The sequence below is a fragment of the Stegodyphus dumicola genome, chromosome 2 (genome assembly GCF_044657685.1).
Source record: "Stegodyphus dumicola isolate Sdum_Otavi_A_Nest chromosome 2, ASM4465768v1".
NCBI lineage: Eukaryota > Metazoa > Arthropoda > Arachnida > Araneae > Eresidae > Stegodyphus > Stegodyphus dumicola.
This window is the reverse complement of record NC_140769.1, coordinates 114,594,919-114,612,929: the sequence shown is the minus strand read 5'-3', so window position 1 is coordinate 114,612,929 and position 18,011 is coordinate 114,594,919. Positions and strand designations below refer to the sequence as shown.

General features: G+C 33.8%; 1 protein-coding gene across 1 annotated transcript in view; it reads left to right on the top strand.

Moving 5' to 3' along the window:
* The window catches only part of LOC118198431 (uncharacterized), a 199,768-nt gene that overhangs the window by 100,916 nt on the left and 80,841 nt on the right, over positions 1–18,011 (top strand). The window contains exon 2 of the mRNA XM_085811041.1: positions 6,910–13,268. Coding sequence (XP_085667167.1) covers positions 6,912–13,268 — 6,357 coding nt within the window. The 5' untranslated portion in view covers positions 6,910–6,911. The remainder of the gene's footprint in view (positions 1–6,909; positions 13,269–18,011) is intronic.

The window sequence follows — 18,011 nt, the reverse complement described above, 5'->3', positions numbered from 1 at the left end:
TTAGCAGTCCTCGGTGTTATCGTAAATGAAACTCGCAGAAAGCGCACATGTAATACATTGTATTATGACCATATATGGAGGAAATGGAAACACACAAACCTTGCCCTGATACCGCAGAAACAAGGACTATAGTAACAAGACCAAATAAGGTTAATCAAAAACACACTCGTTCTTAATCCGACACCGCATTAACGAGGACTAGATAGTATTCTGACCATATTTGGAATGCACATGTTCACTTCGAACAGCAGTAAGGAGAACTTGGTTTTTCTGGCATGGAATCGTGGCCCCAATTTTTGCACCAAGATGCACAGCCCATACACAGTTTTACACAGAAATAAACTACTTATATTCATACCGAGGACATAGCTCGGATTTGGCTCATAATTGGTTTCTACATGAATCCGAGGTCCCTGATTGCGATTCTGGCATTCTTGTCAACCGAGGATGTCCTCGGTTCTTCGAAAGTCCTCGGTTAGAAGGTGTGTATACATATTTCCGTACTCGTTTTACACCCTAGGCGAACACACGTGTATTCACAAAGAGATTGTCTAAGTAATTGGGCTAATGCTAAGATTACAAAATACATATCTTAAATGCACGTTTGATCAGTTCTGACATCTAGTTTAAAATAAACTGTAATTGCATAAAAAATATTATTCTGGTACTCCTATCTGGTGTGTAAAATGAGAAATAAAACTTTTCCGGGCAAAAAAAAATGAATTATTAATCTTTTTGGAACATTGCTTTTGAACAATCCAGCCCGTAAATATCAGGGGTAGGAGAAATAAAGAGCGAAACCTCATTCTGTCATTTTAATGGGAGCAAGAATGAAAGGGTTAATCATTTCTGCATAGAAGTAATTTCTATGGATAATGTAGAATTCCAGTAGATGCATCATCTTGTAACAATTATATTTATCATCTTTAAAGATTATCAGTGGCATTCTAGGATTCTTTCCTGTAGATGATGCCAACAGGAGAGTAATTTGCTCGTCAGCAGTAGCAGCATCAATGGTGAATTTCCCACTGGTTGCACACCGATTGGTGGATCTGCGCCTGCGAATCCACTGCTTTCATTGCAGCAGGGGTGAGCGATGGCATATCTTTGAGTTTAGCAGAAAGAGTGGCTAGTGTATGGCCAAAACCTCATTTTCATCTTTGGTTCTTTTAAAAAGCTGTGATGAGTCCACTTTCTGTTGACTCATCCTGGCTGTCCACATCAAGAGGAGTTTCCAGATTTATCCACACAAAACTGAAACTGATGGAGGCAGACGAATCATCCTCCTGCCTGGCGCTCAGCAATTGCTTGTTATTGACACAGGAAGACACTGTAATCATAGGTTTTAAAATGTCATGATTTCTTTGAGCACAGTCAGGATTTGGTTGTTGGCAGTCCTCTTTTTAAGTGCCGAAGACCACTTGGCATGGCATGGTATTTCCTCCTTTGCAGCAGCAGGCCATTAATGTCTTTATGAATAGAAAAAATGAATAGATTGAATTACATGAATGGATTCATGTAAAGAATTCAAGGTCTTTGCTATGAGCATCAATGGCATCGCCACCCTGTCCTTCTATGTCAGTAATGAGGGAGGCGAGGACATCCAGATGTTTCTCAATCATGATGACTTAGAGTATGATCTGTAACTTCTTGTTTAGTTGTTAGACTTAATAACTTCTATACTTAAAAAGTAGACTCAACTAATGAGTATATCTCAAGAATTCAAAATTTTTATTATTACATTTTTAAACAGTTCACATAACATTCAGCTAGCACAGTAACACGTGCATCTCAACAACGGAATCGCATAGCATGAGCGCCATTACAGTTATAGTTACTTACAGTTGCAGTTTAGTTATAGTTATTTTAAATATACATCACATCCCTTCCTCCAGTTTATAAACAATAATAAAAATAGCAAATAATATCAATACAAGTATATTCACAATATGACATACAATAAAAAAAGTTACATAAAAATGATATATGCAATATGTTACATTATTTTATTCCATGACAAAGTCTCTATATCTTGAAGGTTGTCTAATCAACCGTCCACTTCTTGTTATTGTATTATTGGATAGATTATTCTGTTGATTTCCTATATTAATAGGCACAGAAACATTCTCAGAGCTTCCATTTGAATTTTCCTCTTTATCTAATAATATATCATCATAATCATTATTAACTTTGTAAGGTGATTTTGAAAATTTTATATGGCGTCTGTTTCTTCTTAATATTTCCCCATTTGAATTTCTTACAATATAGGATCAAGGAGCTTTATGTTTTGAAATTATTTCGCCTTTATCCCATTGCCCAGTTCTAAAGTTGAACAAGGTTATACTATCTCAGGTTTTAACTCAGGCAGTTTCTGTGCGGTTCTATCATAATAATATTTTTGCCTAGCTTGAAGTGCACGAAATTTAGAATAAGGTTTGTTTATTTTGGTATTTAACAATTTATTACTGATAGGTAATTTTGTCCTTAATCTTCTATTAAGTAAAAGTTGTGCAGGAGACAAATTTATTCCACTAATTGGGGTATTTTGATATTCCATTAAGCCTACACTTATATTTTGCACTTTCCTCATGATATTTTTCACTATTCCTACAGCTTTTTCAGCCAACCCATTACTTTGAGGATATCTAGGGCTACTAAATTTAAGTTGAAATGAAATCCCAATCTGCAACAAATTTCTTAAATAAGTAGTTATTACAGGGATTATTGTCGCAAACGACTTCATTTGCAATACCATACCTGGCAAAGATGCATTTTAACTTTATCATAATTTCATTTGCTGTCTTATCTTGAATGATAGAAACCTCAATCCATTTAGAGTAATAATCGATAACTACTAAGTAATTTTGTCTAGCAAATTGCAAGATATCAAGGGCAATTTTTTCGAATGGTTTAGTTGGAATTTCATGTTGCATTAGAGGTTCTTTTTGATTTCTATTTCTGAATTTTTCCCATATTTCACATTTGGAAACAAGCTGCTCAATGTCATTTGCCATACCTGGCCAGTAAAAAATTTCACGGGCTCTACTTTTACATTTCTCAATTCCAAAATGCGCTTCATGAATTATTTGCAACATATCTGTTCTCAAACCATAAGGTACAACTAATTTTTCATTAATAAATAACAAGTCGTCATTAATATAAAGATCATTTTTAACTTTAAAGTATGTTTTTACACTACTATCTACTTTTTTTGTAACATTTAGGCCAGCCCTCTTTAATATATTTCATAACTATTTGCAAATCTGGATCTGATTCAGTTTCTTTCCTAAATTGCACCACTCTTCTTTCACTCATAGGCAAATATTTTGAAATAATGTGAACAACATTTAGCATTTCAGGATCATCACTAATAGTTTCATTCACAGGATATGCTCGTGACAAAGTGTCAGCAAAAAACATTTAATTACCTGGAACATAATTTATCTCAAAATCATACTTTAGTAATTTTAAGATCATCCTTTGCATTCTAGACGAAATTTTATGCAATGGTTTCTTAACAGTTGCCATTAACGATTTATGATCACTTTGTACTGTAACTTTCCATCCATAAACAAAATTGTGGTACTTTTCAATTTTTTTTTTTCTTTCTTGGCATTGTTTTCAGTTGTTGTCACTTGTTTACTTTACCATGCTTACCACGTAACATTTACTGTGCCTATAATGGTTTTGTATTTCAATATATGTTAATCCAGATGAATCTTTGCTTATCTATTTGTCTCCATTCCTAACACTAGACTGCATCAAATATATCACATCCATCATCCTCCCTTATATTTATTTGATAATGTCAATTAAATGGAAAATAACTAAATATTATTAATATATATAGTCTATAAATAAAAATAATAACTCAGTTTGCCACTGATTTTTTTCAATTAACATTAATTTCATTTCAAATTGAAACTGTCCAACAAAAACTAGAGTTGGAGTCAGTGTGTTTTCAGCAATTCCAGCTCTGACTGCATTTACCCAAAAATCTGGCCAACTCCGATTCCGACTCCACAGCCCTGGTTCTATCAGCTTATCTAAAATTGAGAGGCTTTGGTGACAAACAGAGATCACTAAAATCTTTTGACTGTGTGTGGTCTTAAAGTTATGACTGTTGTGATGCCAAGTGGAGGCGTTATTGAACAAATTATTGCTTATGCAGTGTCAGAGCATGTCATCTCACACTTAATCGTAAGAGGTCGAAGAACTTGTAGGGAGCTGCAGAGATGAATTTTTCATGTTTGTGTGGTTTGGCCGCATGGTGCAGTCATTGCTTGCAGATATTCAGCACTTGTTTTTAGCAGACTTGTTTCTGGTAACACAAAACTTGAGTTTGTTTCATAGAAGTGAAATACTGAACCTTGTCACAAAATTCAAGTAATTCGGTTCTTTTGAATTTGCGAGCATTGGCTAGCTTCGCAGACTGCCATAATACAAACCACACTAAAAAAGAGGATAATTTTGAGGTAAAGAAATTTCATTATAACAACGCTTTAATTTCTAATAAGCTTTTGAATAACAATGACTTGGAGCACATAGAGATAGTAATACAATACTATTCCATTTAGGGGACCATATGAAATCAGAACCAAAATATATGCATAAAAGCACCAAGTCTAGCAAAAGTGCTCCCTGCACATAAATTTAGAACAGGCAATCTTTTTTGTTCAAAATTTTTAAAGTCCCATTGGCATAGTGGTTTAATTAATTATTTTTTAAAATAATCTTTGGATTTAACAGTTTGGGAATTTTCCAGGGACAAAAAGTCTGTAATAGAATTTTTTCAAAGAAAATCTGTTATTCTTGATAGAAAATAATGCTCTAAGAAACACGAAATGAAATTGTGTTTTATCAATAGTGAACGTTTGTTGGGAGAATTACAGGTAAGAATCCTGTAATGAGATCTTTAAGAATCGAAAAATGAATTTTACTGATAGTGAAAAAATAACTTAAATATTGAATTTATGAAAAAGTCGAGAAATTTTGTAATTGATAGTAAATTTGAATAATTATTGGATACGTGTCAGCTAAACGTCACTGTCGGCTTAGTGTCCTGTTGACTAAATGTCTTGACAGTTAAGTACAGTCAAAAGTCGTTAATTCGGACACCCATTATCCGGAATGATCTATAATCCGGACCTCAAAGCTACAAACTTCCTGCGCATGCGTCAGCGCGTAACACCTTTATGGCTGCGAATATGCGTTTGCGCATGTGCAAAATACGTCTACAAATGCACGTTTAATGTATAACGGACGGTATAAGCTAAGCTAAAATTATCTAATTCAGTTAATGTTGCAGATTGCATTGTTCCTTAATCTTTGAATTGGATTCGGCTTATTATTTTTTGCAGACTGTTAGAGCAATTTTATAAAAGTAAGCTTGAACTTTCGATTGTGTCAAATTGAATTTCTGATATATATTTACTAATATGTAAAGGATCTACAAAGCGAAAGTATGTTTCGAAGTCCATTAAACAAAAAGTGGAATTGCTGCAAAAAATGGATAAAGGCATATCCTTTGTTTATCTAACCATTCTGAAATGTTTATCAATTTCACGCTGCTCTGCATGTGTGTGTGTGTGGGGGGGGGAACGTCGCGGCGCGCAATGAACTGGAAGTTGATCTTTCAGCACTATCCTTATCTTCAGGGCAGATGTTTTTATTTTATTTGGCTTATAATTCCTTACTAAATGTAGTATTTCATCTCGATGTACTCCGTCTTTGATATGATTTAAATCAAATTCCTCGTCATTATAATTCGCTTCCGATAGCGAAGAAAGTGACACAGAGGTTATTGAAAACGAAAAAATTTCGATTGACAAATTAGTCGGTATTCTTGACACGGCAATTATAGGACTTGAACAGCAGAACTTCGTAACTGAACAAGAAATTGTCTGTTTATAGAATTAAAGAGAAAGCATTATCACATAAAACGAAGCATCTTAAACAACTACATTGAAAGAAATGTTTAAAAGTAAACAAATAAATATTAAGCTTTTTTTTTTTTTTTTTTAATTTTGATACCCTTTAGATCATAATTATTCTTTATTTCATAAATTACGGTTTCATATTTTTAATTTTATAATTTCTGCATGCCATCTTACCAGATTTAAACTGATGATTTATAAACTGGAAAAATCGATAATCCGGAATCGCTGACAAGTCCGTATTAACAACTTTTGACTGTATCCCGTAGCTAAATGTCCTGACGGCTAACTTTTTGTGTCAGTTAAATGTCCTTTCGGCTAAATGTCCCTGCTGGCTAAATGTCCTGTCTAATAAGTGTCCCTGTTGGCTAAATGTTTTGTGGGTTAAGTGTCCTGTCGACCAAGTGTCCACAACCAATGATTATGGCTAATGTTTTCTTGTATAATATGATTTTAGAATTTTTTTAAAAATCACATATACTTCATATGGATTAAAATTAAGGAATTTTATGAAGAAATCTTGTCAACTTTTCTAGTTGGCAGCAAGCAGATGTGATGCCATTTTCACCATACTTTCTAACTTATTATTAATATTTTACTATTCGTATCAGTTTCATTTTAAACATGTAGAGTACATTGTCAAAATTTTTTAACTTAGTACATTGTCAAAATTTTTTAACTTGGACATTCTATTAATCTATTACACAAACATTGAGCTTGATATGTATTGCAAATATTTTTCATCTGCTAGTTTTACGAATTATTTCTTTAGTTAAATTTTGTGTTCAGTAATGTTTTCTAAACTGATTTTTTTTAGTGTGTGTGTTTATGCCTATAAGTGTATATTTTAAAAATTTCTGTCTTAACATTTAAATGCAATGCTAATAAATTGTCATTTATGTTATACATGTTTATAATTTTGATGAGCGTAGTATTTGAATTATGTTCTAAACATTTTAAATTTTCATTCCAGATATGAATTTTGGAGACTCTGGTAAGAAATTTTATGCAAAGCCAAGAAAGCCAAATGGCAGTACTCAAGATAAGAAAGATCAGCCTCAGAGGAAAAAGCATCTGCAGTCAGGAGATGTTCAGGGTAAAAACAACCAGCCTCAGAAGAAAAAACAGCCACAACCAACAGTTTCAGGAGAATTTAGATGTGAAAATTTTACACACCCTGGGAAACCTGAAAGTAATCTATCTTATCATGGTAAATATGGTGGGAAAAAACAAAATAATTCTGTAAATCAGAAAGAAATGTATAACAAAGAAATGCGTTACCGAAGTTCTCCAGGTTTATTATTTGAAACAGGTGTGAAATTAGATCAAGACTGTGATCATTCTTTGCTCTCTTTTTCTACAGGTTTTCAAAGCTCGAATCAAAATAGCCAGCATTTTCCATCTGCTCATTTTCCTGGTGCTTATAACCAGAAACCTCAGAGTTTAGCTAAAAGTATTTCCCCTTTAAAAAGCAATGTGAATGAGAAACAGAAGACAACATATCCATCTCATTCAGGTAATTATTCAAAATCCCATGGCACACATGACTCAACGCCAGCCCAAGTTCGTGTATTTCATGGTAATTATGAGTATGATTCATCCAAATCCACAAATCCTCAGAAAAATTCTCATCTCATGTCTCAAAGTATTTCTTCACATCAAAATTTCAAGCCACCGTTTGCTAGAAATATGTCCTCACCTATAAGTATGTCGAATATAAAGAACACTTTGCCATACACCAAAGGAAATACTAAATCTAGCCATTCCAGTAGTCAGAATTTGTCATCAGCACAAGCTGAGAAGCCTATTAATCAGCTCAGAATGTCAACTAATCTAAATAAATTTACCAATGTTCCAAACACTGTGACTTCAAGCAAACAGTTTCCTTTGAAAAATCCGGTTTTTAAACTTAAAAACAGTAATGCTGTCAAGCCTGAAAATAAAGCAAAACAAACTCATAAAAAGAAGAAAAGAGCGAAAAAAGTAAATTTTTGGGAAGATACGAAAAAATCAAATGTAAGTGTCACTCCTTTACTTTCATTTCAGCGTATGTCAGAAAATACTTCTCTGGATTGGACATCAGTAAAATCTAAAGAATCAGATGATGATGATGATAATGCTTCCATTTCTCATAGGTCATCTGATGGAAGTAATGTTTCAGATGTAGAAACAGATGGAACATCATCTGATGAGAGTGAATTTTCTATTGTGTCAAGTGTGAAAGACAGTGAAATAGGGTCATGCAAGTATGATTTAATGCCATTAAATGCATCCCAGACTGAAAAATTTGTCATTGTTTGTTGGGATATTGAAAACTGTTCCTTGCCATCTACAAAGTCAGCAGTTGATTTTGTTAATCATGTGAGAAATAAATTTTATGAAGGACGAACTGAAACTCAATTTATTGTTGCCTGTGATGTGTCAAATTTAAGTGATTCTATTGTAAAAGACTTGGATGAAGCTTCTGTTACTATTATTCATAAGAGTTCCCATAGTAAAAATGCTGCTGATCAGAAACTTATGATAATTCTTATGGACTTTCAAAATACACATCGAAGAAGTGACGCAGCAGTTGTGTTAATTTCAGGTGATTCAGATTTCGCTTCTTATTTAAGTGATATGCGTTACAAGCACCATATTTATGTTAATTTAATTTGCAAGAAAAACGCAAAACCTTCTTTAATATCTGCAGCAGACAGAGTTGTCTTTTTTGAGGATTTTATTAAAGATGTAGCTGAGCGATCCAGAGAAGAAGATACTCAGTTTTTTATTAATGTCTCAAATCTGCCCAAACAGATGAACAAGAAGTTTATAAAAAATTATTTAACAGAAAAAATTACAGGTATAAAGGGCAGAGTAAAAATGTTAAATGGATCATTAGCAATTATTTGTTTTCCTGATCTGTGTGCTAGAGAAAAAGCTATGTCACGTCTTTCGTCTTGTACTTTAGGTGACTGTAAACTTCAAATTACATGTTCAGAAGGTATTTTAGAGGGTAATAAATTAGGCACAGTTTATAAAAATGGTCATAAAAGTAAGCTTCTCGTTAGCAAAGAAAAGAGTTCAGAGAAGTTAAATTCTTCAGTTGATGATAATAATAGCAAAGGAGGTACATTATATGTTTATGTGAGTGAAAGAATTGGCGATATTGAGTATTGGAAAAATGAGTTGGGAAAACTGTGGAATATTAGTGATATGACATTGAATTGGGATGGAAACAGTGTAGAGGGTTGTTTCTTGGTTAATTTCAAAAGTTTAAGCAAAGCTCAAAAAGCTAAGAAGATACTGGTAAAGAAACAAATGAAAGATCCTATGGCTCCTAAATTTCTGAAGTTGGTGAAACATGATGAATTAGGATTTAATAATTTTTGTGTAAATGTATTAGATAATATGCAGGATTTGAACAAAAAGAAAATAAACGATTACATTTCCATGGTTGAGAAGAAAAAAAATTATTTTTTGAGCAAGCATCAAGAAGAAGTGTCTAAATTGAAGAAATCACCCATTCTTCAGGTACCAGGAGCAAAAGAAGTGCTGTCAGAAAAACTAAATGAGATGAATGAACAAAAGGTAACTTTTCTGAATTTCACATCAGAAATAATAAATAAATTAAGTAAAGCTGATATTTGTTCTGAGAACCTTGATCATTGCTTGGATGATATTTTACGAGAATATTCTCGAGAATGTAATTGTATTTCTTCTGCTCTACCAATTTATGCAAAGAAAAACATTATTCTCAAGAAAATAAAGAAGCATCAAGTAACTATAATTCGTGCTGAAACTGGCTCAGGAAAAAGTACTCAGTTAACCCAATATGTATGGCGAGAGCAAATCCTGTCTAAAAATGGAGTTATAATATGCACCCAGCCACGAAAAATTGCTGCTATATCTCTTGCTAAATATGTGAGTTCTCAAGTTGGTTGTAGTCTGGGTGATATTGTGGGATATGAAGTAGGTATGTCAACTAAAAAATCTATTAAAACAGCTATTTTATATGTCACAGATTTCACAATGTTGAAAATGGTAATTAATAATGACATAGAAAATGCTTCCTGTATTATTGTTGATGAAGCCCATGAAAGAACAGTTTATACAGATCTTTTATTAGGAATGCTTAAAAGTTATCTTAAAGCAAAACCAAGTTTAAAACTTGTAATTACATCAGCTACTATTGATACGTCTATTTTTCGTGATTATTTTAACATAACTGATGATGCTGTACTGCATGTGTCTGGCCGAATATACCCTGTTGAAGATATGTGGTTTAATGAAGATGTTTCACTTGGTTGGGATTTCTTTCAAAAAACTGTTGATACTGTACATGATATTCTAAATACAGAAAAAGAATCTGGAGATATTTTGGCATTTTTAACAACACCTGCTGAAACTGAGAAAGCTGTAGAAGCTTTGACCAAAAAAGTAAAAGATGAAAATTATTACAGCAAAATAAAAATTTTACAGCTTCATGGTAAATTAGATGTTCAGGAACAGCAAAAGATATTTGAGCGTATTCCTGTTGGTATGAGGAAAGTAGTTTTCTCAACAAATTGTGCAGAGACTTCTGTAACAATACCTGGAATTAGATATGTTGTTGATTGTGGTATGGTAAAGGAATCCCAGTATGATTCTGTAAGGAATATGAGCATTCTGTGTGTTGGCTTTGTCAGTCGAAGTTCAGCTGAGCAGCGTAGAGGACGTGCAGGAAGAACACAGGTTGGAAAATGTTTCCGGTTGTACAGTAAGAAAAATTACGATAATATGGTTGAAGGAAATGTTCCCGAGATTTTACGTGTTAATTTGGGTCAGGCATTATTAAAGTTAATGCAAATGGGAGTGAAAAATCCTGTGCAATTCGACTTTGTTCAGTCACCATCAGAAGAATCATTAAAATTAGCAATGGAACAACTCATGCATTTAGAAGCTGTGAATGAAACTGATTTGTCGTTGACTGCATTGGGAAGACAGATGTCCTATTTGCCTCTAGAACCTCGACTAAGTTTTCTGATATTAAAAGGCATAGATAGTAATATTGGATTTGAAGCAGTGTCCTTAGCGTCACTAATTACTGTTTCTCGAAGTATTTTCTTTCGTAATAGTGAAAACAAGAATGAGGCTGATAAGAAGAAAATGAGATTTTGCCAAAATGAAAGTGATTTTCTGACATATTTAGATGTCTATAAAGAATGGTTTAGTGTTCCAAAAATATCAAAATCCAAGTGGTGTGTGTTGAATTGCATAAATGCACAATCTATGAGAACTGCACATAATTTAGTCAATGAACTGATTTTAATTCTGACGAAGGAAATAAATTTGAAAATACCTGCAAAATTTAATGATGATTTACATAATGAGGAATTATTAAAAATCATATTTTATAGTTTTTCTGAAAATATTTGCGTTTTTTCAGGCCATGTAAGGTATGGTTATAGATCAGCCAAAATTCCAGGGGAGCTTATGATTCATCCATCCTCATCATTAAGCACCTTTGGGAATTGGAGGCCTCAATTTCTTGTGTATGACACTGTTCTGAAAACAAATACGACATATCTTATAAATATAAGCCCAATTACAAAAGACATGATTCTGGAAGCTATAAAATCACGTGCTTTAAAAATAAATTTAGAAGCCCTAGAATCATTGCAGTTAAGAAATTTCTGCATATCACCTATTGGTAAAACTGTTTTGTTGCGTGAAATAGTTGGAAAAAATGGTGTTCATCGTAAATTTCTTGAAAACAAATTAAAAATGCTAGTTGGAAGTGATTCTGTTATATTAGACGTTAATATCCCTAAAGGGGAAGTTAAAATATTTGCTCCAGAACCAAAGTTTGAAGTAGTCGAATCAGTAATTTGTCCCATTATTGAAAAAGCTAAAGAAACATTGGCAATTGAAGAAAAAGAATTCTGTCTTTTAGAGAACTCTGAATTAACTGGCATAGTATCAACTGGGGCTGAGATTAAAGATGTTGTGATACCTGGTGAATTCAGAGATCTTAAACTTATTATTAATAATAATGACAATATCCAAACTGTAGTTGAAAAACTTCAGATCTGTGGTACAATATCCACAGTTCGGGAATGGAAAAATTACTTTAAAATAACATTTCAAAGCCCTGTTCATGCCAAACAAGCTTTAAATATGTTCCAAAATGAACAGTCATTTTCCTTACAAAGTATAATTAAAACTACTGTGCCAGATAATAGACAGTGTATGTATAGGGTAGTAGTATCTTATATGCGACGACCTTGTACTGGTGAAGCATTTGCCAGTTTTGAATGTGCTGCTCTTTTACCTCTAATATCAAATAGTGTATGTAACAGGAGTATCACATATCGAAATATGCCTATAAAATGTTCTATCAGTAAGAAGTCGCAAGATTTGAGATTTTCTGGTCTTCCATGTGATACCAAGAGAGAGGAATTTGAAACATTAGTGAAATCACTAATGCCTGATGATATTAAATTAACCAAATGTATTATTGTGAGGAAAAAGGTGTATGAAAGCTCTCGAGATGAATTAGAAATTGTTAAGCAAGGCTTAATATCTATGTTTGGTGAATTTACTCCAAAAGATAAACTGCATATTGATCTTAAAAAACCATCTCCAAAAGATTTTACTTGGAATGCATTAATATTCTTTGAAAATGCCTATGATGGTGAAAATGCAGTAAATATGCTTAAAAACAGGTGTCATTTATATCCAGGCTTTGATATGAAGCCATATCTTCAGACAACACTGTTTTGTAAAACAGAAATTTTTTCAGCAGTTAAAGAACAAATTGATGAAGCCTTGAAGTTTTTCAAAGATACCTCAGACAGTGATAAAACATTAGATATAACAGCTGTGCCTAAGGACTCAAGCACTGTTAGAATTCAGATAGCTAGTAACAATGTTTCTGATGCCACTGATGCCAGAAGGGCAATTCAAAATATTTTGTATGGTGATCAGATTAAATGTGATGGTAATCCTGTTTTAGAGAGACTCTTTTTAGAAGACAGTCTGGTTTACATCAGAAAAATTTGTAAAGATAAACCAAACTGTTTTGTGGATGCTGATAAGTATAGGAAAGTTATATCAATTTTTGGAAGTGCATCGGTTTGTAATTCTGTCAAATTGGAAGTTAATTCTTTTTTGAATGCAATAGCAGAAGAAAGTGTAAGAGAAATTTCTTTATTGCCTAAACATGGAAAAGCTGGAGTAATAAAAGGACTATTTAAGAAGTATGGAAGTAATCTCGAGAATTTAGTAGAAACTAGCGGTGTTGCTGGAATCGATGTGAATTTATACAAGCATAAGTTGACTGTCAAAGGTACCGAAACATCAGTTTTTAAGGTTTGTAGCTTTTACATAAATTTTGAAACATTTAATTATACTAATTACATGCTTATAGTTGTGCATTTAAAGTTACTTATAAGAATGCCTGTTCATTTTTACCATTTTGTCGTTAAATTTATTTCATACGATGCTATACAGTAAAGTCCCATTTAACTGAATTCTACTTCTTTAGTTAAGATTTCTTTAACTGAAATCTTAACTACACTCATGTCCATAAATTAAGGATAATTCGGAGTAACACGGAAATCGAACTCTAAAATAAATATATCACCTGTAAAATCACTACACGCATCTTCAAGAATCATATGCTAATTTCAGGAAGTAACCAGATGACACCGATGGTACGTCACAGTGACGAGAGTGTAAGAGAGTGATAGATAAAGAATACAGGCAAAGAAGTAAAATTGTTTGCAGGCGCTTTATAAGCATTTCAGTGCAATAACCAAATAGTTATGACACAAAGGACGCATTTGGATGATTTTTTACGTGGTAAAATTATCGGCCGTCTGGAATGTGGACGTACCCAACTGGAAGTATCAGACGAACTTAGAATTGCCCAGAGTGTCATCTCCAGGCTTTGGCAACGATTCCAAGATGATGGTAATTTGAGTAGACGTTACAGCACAGGTCGCCCCAGAGTTATAACGCCGAATGAGGACCGGTATTTGGCAGTTACTGCCAAAGAAACAGGCGGAGCACAGCCTCAGACCTGTCTCGTCAGCTCTCTTCAGCCACTGGTACGACAATTTCAAGGCAGACCGTGTACAGACGCTTAGGGCAGATTGGTCTATATGCTCGTAGACCTGTCACAGGTGCGTTCCACTTACTGCAACTCACTGTCGCCTGCAGTTGGCCTGGAGTAGAGCTCATGCATTGTGGACACCGCAACAGTGGGCTTGTGTGATGTTTTCCGACGAGTCCAGGTTTAGCTTGCAGTCTGATTCTTGCTGGACTTTCATATGGAGAGCTCCAGGTACCCTTTATCACCAAGAAAACATCATTGAACAATACCGTTACGGTGGTGCAGGAGTGCTCATTTGGGGTGGAATTATTCTGGGTTCCAGAACTGACCTGCATGTTCAAATTGGAACCATAACAAACCAAATCTATCGGGACGTCATTCTGGAACAACATGTACGTTTGTTTCGGGGCGCCATGGGCACACAATTTGGGTTTATGGATGACAACGCTCGTCCTCACCGTGCAAACATCGTAAGTGAATGCCTTCAGTCAGAGGATATAACCCGTATGGACTGGCCAGTATTCTTACCGGACTTCAATTTAGTAGAGCACGTGTGGGACATGCTTGGCCGACGATTTGCAGCCCATCAACCTCCTCCTACATGTCTACCGGAACTTCGGAAAGCATTGCGTTTTGAGTGGTGTAATATCCCTTAAGATCATATCGATAATTTGATATTCAGCATGCCTAGGCGTTGCACGGACTGTATTGCATCGTCTGGGAGACATACAATGTATTAACAATCATACCAACCATGTAATATTGGTTTTTTGTAAATAGGTGTTTTTTGTAATTTGATCCAGGGAGAAAAAATCGCTAAATTTTTTAATAATATCAAACATATATCATCTTTTTTTGTTCTTTACCTTTTGTTTAATAAATAAGCTTTACAAATAAGTCAAATTTATTTTGCTTCGAACTCTTCCTTTGCCTGATTTTGCATTATCCTTAATTTATGGACATGAGTGTAAATTAATGGAGAAAGGTAATACTGAACAAGAGCTTAAAAACTAGTCAGCTCAGTTGATTTAAGTCAACATTTTTAATATTGTTTCATTATTTGTAATATGGAAATTTTTTGTCTCTAAGTAACTATGGAGCAGAGAGAACCGTGGGTATTGATGGAAAAACAAAATCGAATCTGATTAGCCAGAGGATTTCATAATTTAAATAGATGCTTATTTTGGTCTTAAAAGAAACAGCATATTTATTTTTACAATTTCCATTCCTGTTTGCAACATATTACTTATTTTTTTGGCATAAAAATATAACAAACTTTTAAGAAATAAGGCTTACACAACCCTTATGATGGAACACTCCAAGTAACGACTTTTTTTTAACTTAACTTGTTGCCTGTAAAGATTTAAAAAAAGGTGAATCAGAGGCCGATGATAATTAAGTAGAGGCTTTATTAAATGATGGAATTTCACGCACATGGAACAGCACGTTTCTACATATCAAACCATGACCAAGAACTACTACAACTGTTGCCACATCAACCTAAGCAAAACTATAAAATAGTTACGGTTAAAATACATGACATTAAAACAAGAACGGGGAGTACGTGTGATTATTCTCAACACCCTCCCTTAATCACATATTATTTTACATTTATCTTAAATAACATAATCTTGGTTTAGGCAAGCATTTTCTAAACAAATCAGCTAACTGATTTTCACTAGAAACATATACAAGATTTATATCATACAATTTTACAATATCCCTAATATACTTTAGTTTAATGTCCAAATGTTTTGGTCTAGCACAATTACTTTCATTCAATATTGCTTTAATTACAGACTGATTATCCTCATAAACTGAAACTTTAATATTGTCTACTCCTAAAATGTCTTTAGATACATTATAAAATACAATTAGGTCTTGAATAGCTTTTGCTAAAGCCAAAATTTCTGCCTCAGCAGAGGACAGAGCAATAGATGTTTGTTTTTTTAACAGACCAAGTTACAGGACAATCATTAAAGAAAATAATGTATCCTGAAATAGATTTTCTATCATTTGTATCTGACCCCAATCATCATCAACATAAACATTTATCATAATATCAACACTATTAGATTTACAAAATAATAATTTCAGTTCAGATGTCCCTTTTAAATATCAAAGAATTTGCTTCAGACCAGCCCAAGCACTGTTAGTGGGTTGTTCTTGTCTGACTCAGACAGTTCACAGAAAGCAGAATATCAGGACGAGTTGTCATAGATAGGTACAGCAAAGCACCTACAAGTTCACGATAAGGGCCATGAAATCTTTCACCATTCACAAAATTTGATGAAGTTGACTTAGGCACTAGAGGAGTATCAGATGGCTTACAATCTAACATTCTAAATCTATTTAACAATTTTTCAACATAAGAATTTTGGCCTAAAGTAAGTTTGTTCTGTGAATATTCAAAACTTATTCCAAGAAATTCATTTGCAACTTCAGCCTTGGACATCTCAAATTCATTTCTAAGTAGTTCAATCACAATTTTTACCTCTGAATCACTAGAACCAGCAATTAGCAAGTCATCCACATACAGCACAATAAATATTTCACTCTGTTTAGTTCTTCTCACAAAAGTACATGCTTCACAGTTTAGTTGTTGGAAGTTTAACTGAATTATAAAATCAGTAAATCTCTTGAACCACTGCTTAGGTGCTTGCTTAAGTCCATAAAGACTCTTAAGAAGCTTGCACACATGACCACTGTTGTCATTGTAGCCCATTGGTTGTTCCATGTAGATTGTTTCTTGGAGATCACCATTCAGAAATGCAGTCTTTACATCTAATGCATAGATTTCAAGATTCTTGTGAACAATGATAGTCAGCACAAGTCGAAGTGATGATGTACTAATTACAGGAGCATAGGTCTCAAAGTAATCAATGCCTGGCTTCTGTTCAAAGCCACGAGCAACCAATCTAGCTTTGTAAACATTGTTTCGTTTGATGCGCAACACCCATTTACAGGATATTGGCTTTTCATCCTTTGGCAAGTTGACTAACTCCCACACTTTATTTTTATTAAGAGAAGCTATTTCCTCATCCATGGCTTTCCTCCATAGGACTTGCTCTTCTTTTGGCAACAATGTTATATCCTCATATGTTACTGTATCAAGAGTTGCCACATTAGCTTCATACACAAAGTAATCATTCAACTTTACAGGTAATTTTATATTTCTTCTTTGCCTAGTAATTTCTTCATGACTTTCTTCAAGATTTCTATATTCTACATCATTTGAATCATATACTAATTCATCTTTAGCAGGATCTTTACTTTCTATGGAAAAATCATCTTGAACTGAGATACATTTCTTTTTCTCTTCATTGAACAATACATTTCGAGAAACACAACATGATTTGTGACTGGGTCCAGTAAACGATAACCCATGCTAGAGTATCCAATAAAAGTCATCTTTTTTATTTTGGATCCAATTTCTTTCTTAAGTTATCAGGAACTCTCATGTATGCATCATATCCAAACACCTTAATAATATTCAAATCAGACGGCTTCCCATATTTGAGCTTATAAGGTACATTTTCGACAGTCTGATTTGGAATTCTATTCTTAAGATATGCAGCTGTCTGTACAGCATAGCCCCAGAAGGATTTGGAAAGCTTTGCTTCACATATTAGAGCTCGGGCCTTCTCTAAAAGATACGTGTTGGTTCTCTCAGCCACACCATTTAAAGGAGGTGAATATGGAGGAGTAGGATCTATCATAACACCATTTTTCTTGCAATAACGAGCTAGTTCACCAGATACGTATTCCATGGCATTATCACACCGGATTTTGTAGACATCAAGATTCTGCTTTAGGAACAATTTAAACACTTCATTTATGTCACTCTTGTGCTTTAAGAGATGCACTTCAGTAAATCTAGAAAAACCGTCTATGATTGTAGCAAAATACTTTTCACCTTCCCTAGTGGGTGGATCAATGGGACCACATATGTCAGTGTGTACCATTCTCATCGGCACATGCTCTCTGCTTCTAGGACC